This window comes from Taeniopygia guttata, chromosome 10 (assembly GCF_048771995.1).
Source record: "Taeniopygia guttata chromosome 10, bTaeGut7.mat, whole genome shotgun sequence".
NCBI classification, from domain to species: domain Eukaryota; kingdom Metazoa; phylum Chordata; class Aves; order Passeriformes; family Estrildidae; genus Taeniopygia; species Taeniopygia guttata.
This window is the reverse complement of record NC_133035.1, coordinates 17,750,390-17,765,607: the sequence shown is the minus strand read 5'-3', so window position 1 is coordinate 17,765,607 and position 15,218 is coordinate 17,750,390. Positions and strand designations below refer to the sequence as shown.

General features: G+C 43.5%; 1 protein-coding gene and 1 long non-coding RNA gene across 6 annotated transcripts in view; one reads left to right on the top strand and one right to left on the bottom strand.

Moving 5' to 3' along the window:
* CERS3 (ceramide synthase 3) overlaps positions 1-15,218 on the top strand; it is a 43,849-nt gene that overhangs the window by 18,358 nt on the left and 10,273 nt on the right. For 4 of the 5 annotated variants that reach the window (XM_030281281.4, XM_072933802.1, XM_072933800.1 and 1 more), the window contains 6 exons: positions 2,787-2,844; positions 3,703-3,753; positions 4,628-4,720; positions 5,554-5,682; positions 7,199-7,305; positions 8,603-8,759. In XM_030281281.4, coding sequence (XP_030137141.3) covers positions 2,787-2,844; positions 3,703-3,753; positions 4,628-4,720; positions 5,554-5,682; positions 7,199-7,305; positions 8,603-8,759 — 595 coding nt within the window. The remainder of the gene's footprint in view (positions 1-2,786; positions 2,845-3,702; positions 3,754-4,627; positions 4,721-5,553; positions 5,683-7,198; positions 7,306-8,602; positions 8,760-15,218) is intronic. The other variant, XM_030281283.4, reaches the window with a different exon arrangement.
* On the bottom strand, positions 1,044-5,663 carry LOC140684767 (uncharacterized). Its single transcript, XR_012057544.1, has 2 exons — positions 5,529-5,663; positions 1,044-1,420 (listed from the first exon to the last, which is right to left on the bottom strand). It is a non-coding gene; the product is annotated as an uncharacterized lncRNA (long non-coding RNA).

The window sequence follows — 15,218 nt, the reverse complement described above, 5'->3', positions numbered from 1 at the left end:
AGCTTGTCCCTTTTGGGTACTGACATTAATTGTCTCAGTGTAAAGCACTTTCAAATGCTCTGTGTAGGGCTTTCATTAGCATAATTACATTGCCAAAACTTCACCTGATTATAATATTGAACCTCTGTAACTGTAGATCAGCTTAAGGAATGAGGGTTAAAAGTACAGCACAGAGCCTCAAAGTCGAGTCCTTTATCAAGATAATTTCCAGTGTTATCAATGTGGTGATGATGTAGTGGTGTCCTCTGTCAGACATAAATCCAGATGATAGACAGAGGTGTGTCTCTTTGTAGTCTGAGCTGAGTAAACTCTCCTGACATGGTTTTATGTCTGCTGTTGTTTTGGGGATCAGTTAATTTGGTTTCACAAGTGACAATAAGATTTCCTGCTATTGCTAAAAGACCTGCCTGCCATGCGTGCCTGTCTCTAGTAACACACAGCTAAAGACTGAAATTCCAACTTGCTTGGCAGCTTGAGTGAGAATGAAGCAAACAGGTTTCTCTTGTGCAATTTTGTGAACCTTGCTCTGCTCTTTGTCAGTGAATTTAATTGAATATAATTCTCTAGGCAAAAAAAATGAGGAACAGAGTTATTCTACTCTAGTAGTCAGTGTTATGAAATTTTTTAAAGTCTGCAATCTCCAGGATCTTTTTTCTGAATCACAAGGAAAATCTGATGAGCCAGATCTAAACCATACTTTGGCTATTAGTGCTCCCTGTTAAGCAACTCTGGGGTTTGGAAAGTCCTTTGCATGAAACCTTCACTGCCTTGTAAGACTTACCAGCCCTTAATTTCCCCTACAAAGTTCTTTTTTTATTACATTCAGTTCAAGAGAAAAGATCCCTGAAGTTAAACCAGAAAATCCTCTTGCATAACTGTTGTTCAGTGCTCTCTCTGGTGGCCAGGATCAGAGTTTAAAAGGCACTTGGGTAAAGTTTGGTGAATTTAGATGAGTTTTACTTATAGGTTTTATTCACCAAATTCATAAAGAAGCTTGGCTAAATACAAAATGAGGCAGTGCTCTGGCAGCCTTGCACATAGAATGAGTTCATTTCAAATGCTGTTTATTACCAAATGCATTCAATAAGTATTTGTAGGGCTGGGGACTAATGGCACAGTCTTGTAGGTGTTCTGTGCTTTGAACCTGATTAGAAAACCCCACTTGCACTTTACAACCAATACAGACTCAGTTCTGCCATATCCACTGGCCCACTCACACCTTGTTTGGAATGGGAGGCATGAGGGCAGAAGCAGCTGCTGTGTAAAGTCTGTCCCATGCCCCAGTGTTGTGTTTTCCAGCATCTCTTGGTTAACTCTGAGCCAGGTATTACTTGAGGTTTCCACTGTGGAATTTCCACCATGTCCTCTGTGCTTTTCCTCTTCATGCAGTGCTTGTTGTGTAGTGTTATTTTCAATTCATCTGAGGAAAGATAGGTTAAAGTTGAGAAGAAAAACAGTTGTTAATCACATGTGTATCAAGTGGCAATTTTGTAAGTATTTTCCTGACTTCTTTCTCAGGTGTGAGACACTTTATTCTGTCTCACCTCTAATATTCCAGGCCCTCATTTTTGTTTGTTGTTTGTTGTTTTTCTCATAAAACACTGTCTCAGCCTTTGAAAATCTCATTCTTTCAAGCTCCAGGGATGTGGGGCTCAGACAGTAGGGACTGCTTTACCACACATGTTCTCATCTCTCTTTTGGTACTTCATTAACACTTGCCAAAGACCCCAATCTCATTTTCTACATCTCTCAATCCGTTGCTACAGTGTTCTTGTGGTGCTTTCTCCTTTTCAGTGGGTTTGGGTTGTCTGGAGGCTGCTTGCTGCTCTCCTCTGGGATACCTCTCGTTCTAGGACAAGTTCTCAGCAGGTCAGGGGCCATGTGCCTGTCCCTGTCCCAGCCTTTCTTTGCATGTCAAGTCCTGCACTGTTTTCTACTGGACTTGCAGAGCTGCTTAGGGGAAAGGTCAGGCTTCTTCCTGCCGAGGGGAAGAGTGGGAGGGAAGTTTTCCATCACCTGTAGAGGTGGGAGTGGGAATGCTTGGGCTGAGGCTGCAGGCACACCCAGTCCTAGGGACAATGCCTCCCACACAGGCTCCAGAGTCATCAGGAGCCGACTCCCGGCTCCACATCAGCATCCTGCTCTGACACCTAAAAGCAGCAGCACAGTTCACCGAGATGCTCAAGAGCTTTGTCCCTTTGATGACTTAGCAGGCTGATGGTGCAAAGCTGGAAGGTTTATCTGCCTTGCTGGATATCCATTTAATCCACAAAAAGCTTAGATCCGGCTAAATTCTGGCACAGCTAGTTGAAGATGAGGTTATAGTTGAGACCTTGTAGCAAGATGTAAACTAACCCAGTAGATGCTAATAATTCATAAAGCTCCCTTATTGTCAGCAATTGGTGTTGAGAGAGATGAAGTGAATGAACCCAGGAAAAGGTTTGTGTTCTCAAACATTAATTTTTAGAGGCTTTATTACACTTGCTGTGGTCATTCTCTTGATCAGTTCAAGCCTGCCTGGAAAATTACTGCTATCATGACAATTAAAATATCTGTGTTGTGATAATGTAAAAGAATTTCCTTATTTAGTAGTGAATCAAACCTTAAATATTTAAGTATTAATAATTCAAATACAGTTAATATGTGGTAATCCTTAACATTGAGTGTGAGGCCATGTTTATGTGAAGATTGTCTGTGATACACAATATTTACAGTAATTCTGGCCCAGAACAATATCTTTACAAAATATAATGGTTTGTTCCTGTTTTTTCATTTCAATTTTGCAGCTGGCGATTTTCATTCTATCTGACATCCTCCATTGTTGGATTTATATTTCTGTATGATGTAAGTTAACTTTTTGAAAGATTGATACTCTATTTTTAACAAAATAATTTCTAGATTTTCTTGAATCCCATTGAAAGACTGTGGTTTCAATGGCTCTGTAGGATCAGATCTTTGCTGGATGTGATCTGGATGATGAGCTGCAATAGGCACTGAGATGTAATTTTTAATTTAGCTTTAGACCTTCTATGATAAAGGAATTTATGAGTAGTCAGTATTTTTAAGGCAAGCTTGAAGAAGTCACGCAGATGGTTTTACAACCTGCCTTGTTAACACCTACAAATGCATCACATGGCCATGGTTTCCTCAGAGGACACCATAAACCTTTTTTGGCAGGACTTTTGGTGGTCACAGCTATTTATTGAGGTGTTGCTGCTGGGTCAGAAGTTGGAAATAACAGAGATTGGTGCTTGTAACTCCGTGAGCCCTGCCTGGGGTGTCATTAATGCTTCCCCGGAGCAGCGGAACAGATCCCGGCGTGTCTCTGCTCATCTGGCCCTTGTCCCCAAACACTGCTTATCATCCTCATCCACTGCTCTGTGTGACTGGTAAACACAGCAAATTGAATCATTGTGGCAACATAGCTTGAGTAATTGCAGTAATAAAACACACACCCACTGCTTTGGATGATGAAATTGTGAACTGGAAGGTTTCAGGTGTCCTGAAAAGAAGCCAAAAAGCTGGGAACAATATAATAAATCTGAGATGTAAGTTCCCTTTAGAAATTGGTGGAGAACAGTTATCAAGATTACAGCTTCTCAGCTTGCTCCACTTAGAGAGATTTTTAAGTGGTGAAGATTTTGAGTTAAGGTGATAATTGTTGCTGAACTGAGCAGTGTCTGACTGAGGTGTCTTCCCCAGAAACCCTGGTTTTACGACATATGGCAGACGTGGGTTGGCTATCCGTTTCAGGTGAGCTTTTTGGCATCGGGCCAGTGGCCTCCAGCCATTCCAGGTATTTCCCCATTGGAAGGGGTAATCTACAGCAGCCTTTTCCCTCCACACGGCCACCACCTAAAGAGGTGTGGCACCAAAGCCTCCTGCCTTTTTTTGGGAAGTGCTGCCGACTGTTGCAGGACTTCCCTGGGATCTGCCTGTGCTGCAACTTCCCCCTCCAGCACCCACCCCGGGATACCAGGGATAACATCTCACTGGAGATGTTATCAATGTTCCCAAAATCAGTGCAGAACCCTGCACTGCTCCAGGCCCCATGGTGCTTCAAGGTACTCTTATTTCAATAACTCTGCCCCATGCCACTGCCTTCTTATTCCAGTCCTAGGCAGGAGCCAGGAATACAAATAATCCTGCGCCCCAGCTGAGTCTTCCCAGCTCCTGGTACACACCTGGGAAATGTATTGATCCAAGGGGGCAGCCCAGCTCTGCTTTCCCCATGGCAGATCCATAGGATTTTAGCATAAATAACTGACATTTCAGTTTATTGTGTTAATTTTTCACCAAAGCAGAGGGGGTTTATTTGCAGTTGTTTGTAATTAAATGCAGAAGGACTCTGCATGTAGTTCTGTGACAGAAACATGGAGAAAAAGCATGTTAAAATCCAGAGGTGGGGGAGGAACTGTGGGAATTGAGAGTTTGGGCTGAGCAAAGGTTAACATACTTGGCTCTCAGAACATCCTTCTTAATGAAGCCCAGGACGAGAATTTAATTTAGCTTAATTTTTTAAGCAAGACTCACCCAAGGAGCAGAAGTCAGGAAAGGAAAAAAGAAGTAAACTTGACATTTCCTTTTTCCTGTTCTCAGAGTTAACTGTGTTTTTTCCTCATCACAGACCTTGCTGCCATCCCAGTACTGGTACTACATGGTGGAGATCGGGTTTTACTGGTCTCTCATATTTACCCTTGGGATTGACATCAAGCGGAAGGCAAGTGCTTGTGCCAGTTCGGAGCTCGAACTCAGCCCCGTGAGCGGGGAAAAGGCGTTTGTGAGGAGCAGCCGCGCCTGGAGCCGCTTGAGGGCAGCCTCAGCCCGCGCCGGGCATCCCGCACTGCCCCGGGAGCCCGGGGCATCCATCCCGCACTGCCCCGGGAGCCCGGGCATCCATCCCGCACGGCCCCGGCTGCCCGGGCATCCATCCCGCACGGCCCCGGGAGCCCGGGGCATCCATCCCGCACTGCCCCGGGAGCCCGGGCATCCATCCCGCACTGCCCCGGGAGCCCGGGCATCCATCCCGCACATCTCCGGCAGCCCGGGCATCCATCCCGCACGGCCCCCGGAGCCGGGGCATCCATCCCGCACATCTCCGGCAGCCCGGGCATCCATCCCGCACTGCCCCGGCTGCCCGGGCATCCATCCCGCACTGCCCCGGGAGCCCGGGCATCCATCCCGCACTGCCCCGGGAGCCCGGGCATCCATCCCGTACGGCCCCGGCAGCCCGGGGCATCCATCCCGCCATCTCCGGCTGCCCGGGCATCCATCCCGCACATCTCCGGCTGCCCGGGGCATCCATCCCGCACTGCCCCCGGAGCCCGGGCATCCATCCCGCACTGCCCCGGCTGCCCGGGCATCCATCCCGCACGGCCCCGGGAGCCCGGGCATCCATCCCGCACTGCCCCGGCTGCCCGGGCATCCCGCACGGGAACCGGGAGCCCGGGCATCCATCCCGCACACCTCCGGGAGTCCCGGGACTGCCGAGCCAGGGACCCTCGGGGGCTCTGTGTGACCAACTTCACCTTGATTTGCTTCTGTCCCTGGCAGGATTTTATGGCTCACGTCGTTCATCACCTGGCAGCCATCGGGTTGATGAGCGGCTCTTGGTGTGGCAATTACGTGCGGCTTGGAACTCTGGTGATGTTCGTGCATGACACTGCAGATTTCTGGCTCGAGGTAACCCTGCTATCCAGCTGTTTTTTGGGTTTTTTTTTCTGTCCCGAGTTTTTTTGTTTTGGTGTCGGTAACATTTTAATCTTTTTGCCACGAGTTTCATATGGTCCCTTCCTATCCCCACAGGGACACAGCTTTGCAGATTTGTAACTTGTAAGATAAAAAAGAGCTTCTAGATAATTTAAGCTGATACTTTGTTACAGAATCCATTGCGAGAAAGGAGCAGAAGAGAATTTCCTCAGAACAGAACAGTGACTGGAAATAAAGCTGCCTCCCTGGGTTATTCTTGTTTCACTGGTAAAATTAGACCAGATTGTCCACAGCATCACAGAATCACTGAGGCTGGAAAAGAGCTCTGACATCAAGTCCAGCCTGTATCAGGTGTTTTCTGGCAGAAGAAAATTTCTTCTCCTGGTCTGAAGGGAAAGTCCCTTCTCTGCACCAAATATCAGTGAAAGTGTTTAAGAAGTGTCCTACTCTGCACAGAGCACTGTGATCAGAGTGGCTTCTGGGCTTTTGGAAGACAAACAAAGTGTTTCTTCACTAGAATTACCCTGAGTTTCTAACACCAGGTTGAGGGCACAGTTTCATCACCTTTTTTGGTGGCAGTGCCAGTGTAAGCAGCCCTTGTAGGCTGTTACGTGTCACTGTCCATTTCTGTTCCTGTTACTCTATCTTACTATATCAGAGCAACTAATTGTGGGGTTGTGCACTTGGGATTGGTCCAGATTAAACAGGTTTTCTTGCTGGTTTACTTTTAATCCTGAGCTGCTCCTAGGTCCAATTAACTCTGTGGCCTTACAAAGAGTTGAGTTGACAACTGGCAGGACAACACTTGGATGGAAACTGGAGTTGAGTACCAGAACAATTTAATGCAGCCCTGCCACTCAAAAGGAGGAGGAAAAGAAAAGAAGTTAATGAAGCTGCTGTTTAAAACTTAGGCTTGGCATCTTCAGCTTTGTTCCCACTTGAAAACTTTGCCCAGGGTGGTTCCTAATGGAGCAGGGGGAGCTGGACAGTTCATTTAGGGGAGAAGCAGCACTGACAGCCTTTATTCATGGGATAGAGTCAGCACTGAGATCTCCTGCTGTCAGAAAGGAGAAGACAGGAGCTGAACTGGGCCCTGAGGAGGGTCAGTAACAGCATGTCCCAGAACACCTGTGTTTAATGGGTCCCTGCTACTCTTGGAATTCAGTCTGTTTGAAACGTGGTGGAAAAATGAGGAATTAGCTCTGTTCTAAAGAGCACTTTGTGTTTCCATGACACTTTATATTCTGGTCTGAGAGCTGTTCTTTAGGCCTTTGATGCAGAGTCCTTTCCTTCAAGATAAAAATAGAAATATAAACAAAGAATCTGGTCTGATGCTGCTTTATTAGGTGTCAGTAAAATGATTGCTTTACATGTCAAACTGGAAGGAAATACTCTTCCTGCTTAGGTGGAAGATGAGTCTTTATTTATGAACACACCATTCATTTCAGAGAATATTTATAATACATTTGGGGATTTTTATCTACTGCAGGCAGCCAAAATGTTTAATTATGCTCGCTGGGAGAAAACCTGCAACATGCTGTTTGTCATCTTCTCTATTGCATTCTTCATCACCAGGATGATTCTGTTCCCCTTCTGGTAAGCAATATTTAATCCAGTCACAGGCTTTTAGTCCATTCCCAGTCCCCCTGAAAGTTTAGTGTTGGTTGTGATGGAAAAAGGAAAAGAATGGACTGGACTTGAAAATTCTGCTAGTGAGAAAATTGACAAAAACTGCCTCTTTTAAAAAAATTATTACATAAAAATAATTTTAAATTAGCCTCTTGAAGCTAAATAAAAGCTCTTATGTGTTATGTAACTTGTTTTGTAAATATTAGTTAAATGCTACAAGCCCCTGCGTTTTCAAGGGGATGGAGCCCCTTAACTAAGAGAAATCCTTTTCCCTTTCATTCCACCCCTTCTGCTGTAGCTGCAAAGTCAGATTACATGACTGTAGTTAATTTTTTTTAGAGCCTTCTTTCCCCTACCCAGTCCTTGGGTAGTGCCTCACCTCACTCACATAAGGAGCACTCAGAGAAGTTTAGGTGAACCAATTAATTTATGAAGTCAGCACAAATAAATCTTAACTTGCTAAATACTTGCATGCCTTTGGAGTGCTATGATTTAATCTGCTTTGGAGTATCCACATGGGTGCTTAACATGTTTATCTTTTAAAAAGTGTTTAATGGGTTTCACATTCACAGTTCTAATTTGCCCCTCCCTGCACATGGACAAACCCTTAGAGACTCAAGCTGGTTAAATTAATAGTTCTGAACATTGATCAACATAAGGCTTTAATTTCCTGTAGTATTTTCTTTCAGAAATGCTGATGTCTTTTACTTTATTGTTGTTTTTTAATTAACTGTACAAGTGATCTGCAATCATTTTGCTTCACTGAGTTTCTTGTTCTTCAGTTCTTGAGCCTGGAAGTGAAATATGATGAGATTAAAGGGACTCAAAAAGCCCCAAATAATATAGAAGTTAGTGAAGTCTGAAGATGGACAAAACATATGTTAATTAACCAAAGGCCCTGTTGCAAAGCCTGTAGGATTTTCTCTGGAGTGTGGATTTCAGATTAGAGAGAATTTGCACTAGAAAAAGGCACAGGCAAGCTCTGAGTTGCACAGTATCTAGACCACACAGAGATGAGGATCTGAAAAACAGGGACTTTTTCTAACCTCCCTTAGAATACTTCCATGCCAGACTTGAATTTCTCATCTTTTGGAGTCTGTATTTCAACAGTTATGCATAATCTAGTTAAGGCAGGGCTTGTTAATTAATCTACCATCTTTGCAGAGTTTTGTAATATTAATCATCTTGGAATATGAGATTAGAAATAAGTGTAAATAGCATAAGGAAGAGATTCTGCACCATAACAATGATCTTTATTTTTTAGGATTCTTCGTGCCACACTATATCAGCCTACCTACTACTCCACAACTCCTGTCATAGCATATTTTTTATTCAATGGGATGCTATTAATCCTACAAGGCTTGCATTTATATTGGGGTTACTTGATTTTCAAGATTTTGAAAAGGTTCGTTTTCCTAAAGGTAAGAAATTTGTTTCTTCAGAAAGATGTGTGAAGTATCAAACAAAAGATGCCAATACCTCCAATGTAGATTTAGTTGGAATTGCATTGTTGTCCTGAGCTTTCAAGTCAGCATTTCTGATAGGGATCTACAAAGCATGGAGATGTTCAGATGTGCTTTGCTTGGTTGGAATACAAAGACTTCAGCTAGAACGGGGGTTTTTACCTGTAGTTGATGTTTTGTACCTATAGTAAATCAGAAATTATTCAGAACCTGAAGCCCTAAGATGGTCTAGAACTCCTCAGGAATTCCTGTGTTCTGAGTGAAAACAATCTTTTATCACTGGGCTTTGTAGCAACTTACCAAAAAATGGGAGAAGTGAGTGACAAGAGCTTTGACTACAATTTTTCTGCAGTATTTAAATTTCTTCAGATTTGCCTAAGTCTGAGGTCACCTAAACTTGAGCATTGGTTTTGGATCACAAAAACCAAATGAAGCATATCTGGTATTAGATTATGACTCAATGAATTATTGTCATATTCAGCTGGAGCAGAGGAACAGTGCAAGTCTGCTGCCTAATCTGCATTTACCTTGTAGAGAAAACTCATATGGGAAAAAACTCCGAGGAAAACTGCCATTTATGTCTTGTTTGATTGCATGAAGTAGTGACATTTTCACAAGGTCTTGTGCCATGAAATGTGCAGTGGGGTGCAGGGTAGATAAAATATTTATCAAAAAACATTTAAGGGAATGGGAGGACTCTGGAGAATGTCTCTAAGATTTGGCACAAGTATTGACAAGTATATTTTTCTAGTTAAGATGAAATTTAAGTTGTGCTCTTGAAAAATGGTATTTTTTCTGAGGCTCAAGAAACAAAAACTTAATTAAACTGACTGTCCTTTTATCTGAAACAGTTCATGCTGTGAAGCATCTTAAGGAAATAGAAATATTCCTTTCTCCCTGTGCTTAATTTTTGTTTGAGTGCTAACAGGAACCATCCTGTAATTATTGGATTTTTGGATTCCATCAAATCTTATGCAAACAGACAGCTGGGTGTCATAGAGAGACCCAACATCTGCCCTAGAAGTTACAAATTCAGCCTTTGTAAGGCAGCAAACAGCAGCACAGAAGGGACAAATCTGTGGAGGAAATGGTTTGTGTTGCTCTGCTTCTAAAACAAGCTTTTATGTTCCCTTAGACACTGAGAATCTTGTATTTCTTGTGTGTCATTTACCTCTGTTTGACTAATTACGGCATTATTTCTGGCCTAGGTGTAAAGTGCTTTACTACTTGGGTTTTTTTGTGATTTTGGCCTTGTCTCTGTGCTGTTCTTGTTCCCTGTGCACAACCCCTCCTAAGAATGGAGAGACATCCCTCTGCCTCCCAGCTGAGGAAGAGGAAGGTTTAGCAGAGCTCTCCATCCACACTGGCCGAGGTTCTGGGAGCACAGTGTCAGAAGGTGCTCAGATGCAGTGGTGAGCAGGACATTGCCAGGCCAGCTATATAAGGTCACTCTGCCCTGCCTGCCTATGTGTCTTTGTAAGGGGCAGAAATGTTTTATTTTGAGATAAGAGCTTTATTGTGTTCGTCACTGCTGAAAAATGGGAAAGCACCAAGCCTGCATCCCTACCACGGATTTTTGATTCCTTATACAGCTCTCTGAGAAGATGGTTTCCAAATAACATTTTTACAGTGGTAGCAGCAGCAGCCTGGGCCCTTTTCAGTCTGGATGACTTCAGCTGGCTTGCATGTGCAGCCTGTTTTCCATAGCAGTGGCAAACTTGGCTGTGAAAGCAGCCAGTGCCTCCAGAGCTGGAAAGGCAACGTTGAAAAGAATGGTGCTGGCAAGGAGAGGTTTTATACCAACATCTTTGTTACAGACAAGCTGCACACAAATAGCTGCTGCTATTTTAGGGAAATACCAGTAGACCATCATTCTGGTGTTAGAAGGGGTTTGTTTCTCTGCCCAAGTCTAGCTGTTTTCTGAATGAAAACTTAGCAAGTTTTTGATATTTTTATTCAAGCAACAGTTAGCTACTTCAGATGGAAAAATGAAGTCATGGTGTAACTGGGAATAGAGACTTCTGTTGTTTAACTGAAGGAAGTTCTGAGCATAGAAGGGTGTAAGGAATTTTTTTCAGTGCCCTCTTCTGCCTCAGTCCTGGAGTTTTGGGGTCACTGCAGCCTTGAGAGTTGGTGGCTTCTTCCATGCTTTCCTCTTGCCCCTGAGGAGAAGATGGCTTTGGATTGAGAGTGGCTGGTCAGAAACTCTTAAACTCAGTTGTCACCTCCCCCCTGCACCCACAGAGGGGACAGCTGCCCTCAGCCCTCTGGGATGACTGCTCAGCCAGCTGACTTGCTTCAGCAAAAAAGAGCTTGGGCTGAAAATCTTGCATTTTTCCTCCTCCCAAATACTGCAGTGAGAGACGGCTGAAAATGAGGGAAAAGGAAAGAAGGGAGATGATCTGCCATCCCTCTGTGTCCTGTTTTCACAGCCATGGGACTCTCTGGCCCACGGACTGGTGGCACAGGGCAGCACTGGTGGCCTCCAGGCTCAGGGGACTTGTGTCACCTTTCTCTTGGTGCTCTGGGAATGCCCTAAAAACGGGGAGTTCTCCATCCACAAGCTCAGCTACTCAGCTACTTCACATTAGGAAGGTTTTTATTTTCCATAGGGGTAAGCTTGAGGGTTCAGAATATTTTTCAAAACCATTATTCTTCCCTCTGGAAAATAGAAATGTTCCCTAAATGTTCTTTCTCATGTGATATTTGTGACCTTGTGTATGAGTAAAGCCTGTAAGCAAAGCCCTTCGAGGTCAGACCTGTAGCCATGTACCAGTTCTGCTTTGAGAGGAAGGAGGACATTCTTCAGTGTAATTTCTTTTCAAGTTAGGTCAGGCAATTGCAATGTTAGCTGCTGGCTGCCATCTTGATGTCCAAGGCCTTTTGTTGCTAGGAAACTCCGTGTGTTTCTGTAATATTGTTCAATTACATGGTTAAATTACCCACTTGTATCAAGTTTCAAGCACCACTGAAACATGTCTAGTCATCATGTCTGCACATATGAGAATATTTTAGGAAAATTGAAAAAGCATATAGAGAAGTATGTACATATGCACTGATTTAAAACATCTCGCCAGGAAAATCCCGTGGAGATTAAACATTTTATTTCCAAGGTCAGAAAAAGGGAGTGAATGACAGCAGCTTATAGCCACATTATTATGGCAAATTAAGATGTAAAATATATGTTAAAACCATTACACACTGAGTTAAGGTTTTGAGACTATGGTGCTTTAAATCTTGAAAAATGTGTAAGTTGTAGGAAATGGGCATGATGTCCACATGTCTCAGATACCTCAGGGCTGATGCAAAGTCCATCAGTGGAGGGTAATGGCAGGTTTCTAACAGACTGTAATGTGTCCAGGAATAGGTTTTCCTGCTCTTGTAATTGTTTTGCCACCATCAGACCACCTTCGAGGAAGGCAGTGAGCTGCTCACTAATGGCTGCTGTTATTTAGGAGTCATCAGTTTTCTTGGATTCTCTGTGGTTCTTTCCTCTTCCTGAAGCAGAAAAGACCCTGCACTGCTGTAGATCAGGATTTTGGACTTCTCACTCTTTAAAAACCCGTCCGTGTTCAATATTCCTTTGGCATTTCATACTTGGTGAGTTTTTTAAAGACTGGTTGGGCGTATCCTTGTCCATGGTTTGTTCATTCCTTATTTGGCCCAAATTCCCAAGGCAACAGTGAGTTAGTGTTCAAAGAATGACTAAAAACAGAGTAGGGGAAACTGAAAATGATAAGAAAATACTATTTTGGGTTGAAATGAGAGCTGTGAAGTGCTTGTTATGATACTTCTGCTGTTTCCAGCCATCATTTTTCTACTGCAGCATTTTCCCTCTTACTTTCTTTTTATGCTTGATCTGCTGGCATCAAACAATTGAAATTTAATGAGAATTAGCACATTCACTGAGAAGTCATTTCCTTCAGAAAATTGCCATGCTACAGAAGTTAAACAGAGGACAGGGTTTATTTCCTAACCTAGTGGCACGTAAAATTTTGTTTTCTTGTGTGTTTTATCAGGCCTGTGCTGCCCAGTGGTTGTTGGGGTGCTGGTAAAACAGACCTAGAGGTGCACTTGCCTTAGTTCCAAGTGGCTGTTTCAAAAGGCGCAATACATTCTAGAGGATAATGATAATTTTGTGAGTTACATTTTCATGACTGGAACCAGGAAGTTGTGGAAAAGCTTTTCCTGGATATTTTGTTCTTCCCTTCTAGATTGGGAAGGGCCAGTTCTGCTTTGGAGTTTGAGCTCTCTCAGTGGAGGGTTGGAAATATAAGACAGATTGAACTAGATTAGTAGGGGTTGCTTTTTCTCCATTTTAAAGGAAAACAGGTTGTGGAGAAGTTGAATTTGTTGGTTCCCAACAGATGAATATTTATAGCAGATTTTCTCATGAGGATGGCTTATTAGGGGAACAACATAGGCCAAATTAAAGCTTTCCCTCATAGACATGAAAACCAGTCAATCTGGGAGCCTTCCCAGTTGGTTAAAATGATTGCCCTGGGGACATGAGTTGTTTAATAGCCTGGAGATGGGAGGTAGCCAGCCAGGTCAGCAGTGTGGAGGCTCATGCCCTAGTAAAGGGAATTACTTCCTGTTATGACTTTCTTTCATCTGCATATTTCCCATTCTGTTCCAGCAATCTTGTTAAACCCAAAGCCTGGCTACATGTCTCACTTGATGCTGCGGAATTAATCTGAGGGAGGCAGGTGGGAGGCAGGCAGAAGGAGCAGAGAGGAGTTTGAGGTTTGCTGGTTGGTGTTTACAGTGGTAGGCAAGGAGCTGAGGAGCCCTGCAGGGCTGCCCTTCCAGGGATGTGCAGTCAAGGCTGCCCCCAGACATGGATGTTGTCAAAGTGTGCAGCCCCACAGAGCCTGTGAAAGAGAAAAAGCCACCAGTTCTCCTCCACTGCACCAATCCAAGATCAGTCTTCGGTCTCTGGGGCCTCAACCAGTTTTCCTGGCACTGGGAGTTAAAAGGCAGATTTCTGTTTAAATCTTTACATTTACTCCAGATTCTGAACAGGGTCAGCAGCTGAGCAGTGGCTTCCAGCGTGGTGTGTTCTATATGCTTAGTGGATTGTATGTTACACCACACACTAAAATATACTTCTCAGGTTTCAATACAGCAGCAATGTTCTTTGCTGGATTTTTAAAATTATTTTTTATAAACTCTGCTTAGAATGCCCATAATCCCACAACATTTTTCATTTGAACATTATATAAAAATCATGTCAAGCTTCAAAAACCTGGGTTAAAGGCTGTTATGACCATTGTGGAGGAATGAACTAATGAGAACCACAGAAAATAAATTGTGAGTGTTTGATTGTAATAGATGGTGGTGAAGGTATGCTGGGGTGGGAGCACTGGGGCAAAGTACCCTTCCACAGCCCTGCTGTGCACACACAAAACTGTGCAGGAGCAGCCTCAGTCCCCAGGCCAGAGTCCAACAAACTGGGGGTGTGGATGCTCCCTTTGGCTGGGCCATAAACAGCTCTGATGTGCTGCAATAAAGCTCTGCTCTTTCCAAAGCCTCCGAATTTGACTTCAGGAGGAGCTGCAGATGACCAGTGCCTCTAAGAATAGAAACCCGAGCCTCCCTGCAATCCCGAGGCTTCCTGGCCTGGCCAGTCCCGAGGGTTGATGCAGGGCCAGGCTCTCAGCTGGTAGGAATGAGCACGGCTCAATGGGATTGTGTCAGTTTTCAGCAGCAATGGATCTGGCCAAACAAGCACCCCCGCCCCTCTCTGCGTGTTCCCTGGCACAAGGCAGCCCCACTTCTACTAAATCCCCCATCCAAATGGTTCTTTTGATGTGCAAGTTCCTAATTCAGGGGAAAGACACACGTTGGTAAAGTTTTTGCTCCAAAATTAATTGCTTTACCTTGCTGTTCACAGAAGGGCATTTGCTGACGGATTTTCTGGCTTCTCATTTTAACTGCTTGTATATTTTAATTTTCTAGCAGGATCTTTATGAAATGTTCCATTTCTAGTTTTATATATACACCTATATAAAAATTATATATGTATAATAGTGTGCATATGTATTTATTTTTTCAATTGCCAAAAATTAATTCACAGAGTGAACCCTAAGCCTTTACAGAACTTTTGATGCCTTCATTTACTATTTTTAATATATTCTGCAGAGATTTGAATTGTGACTGTGTTATGAGGTGAATAATTCTTATATTTTCAGAGGGAGTTACTGAACTGCAATCTGGTGAATCGATTTTTAAAAAGATTGAAATAAAGCTAGTAAATGATAGGTTAATATCAATTAAGAATGAAAGTTGTTGTGTTTTGTATTTAAAGAAAATGTTTCCTTAGGAGGACCTAGGAGTGCTCCATAATCATAATGACATGGCAAGAAGGGAGGGAATGCTTTAAAGGAGCAGTTTGTCCTCTGTTACACAACAGTA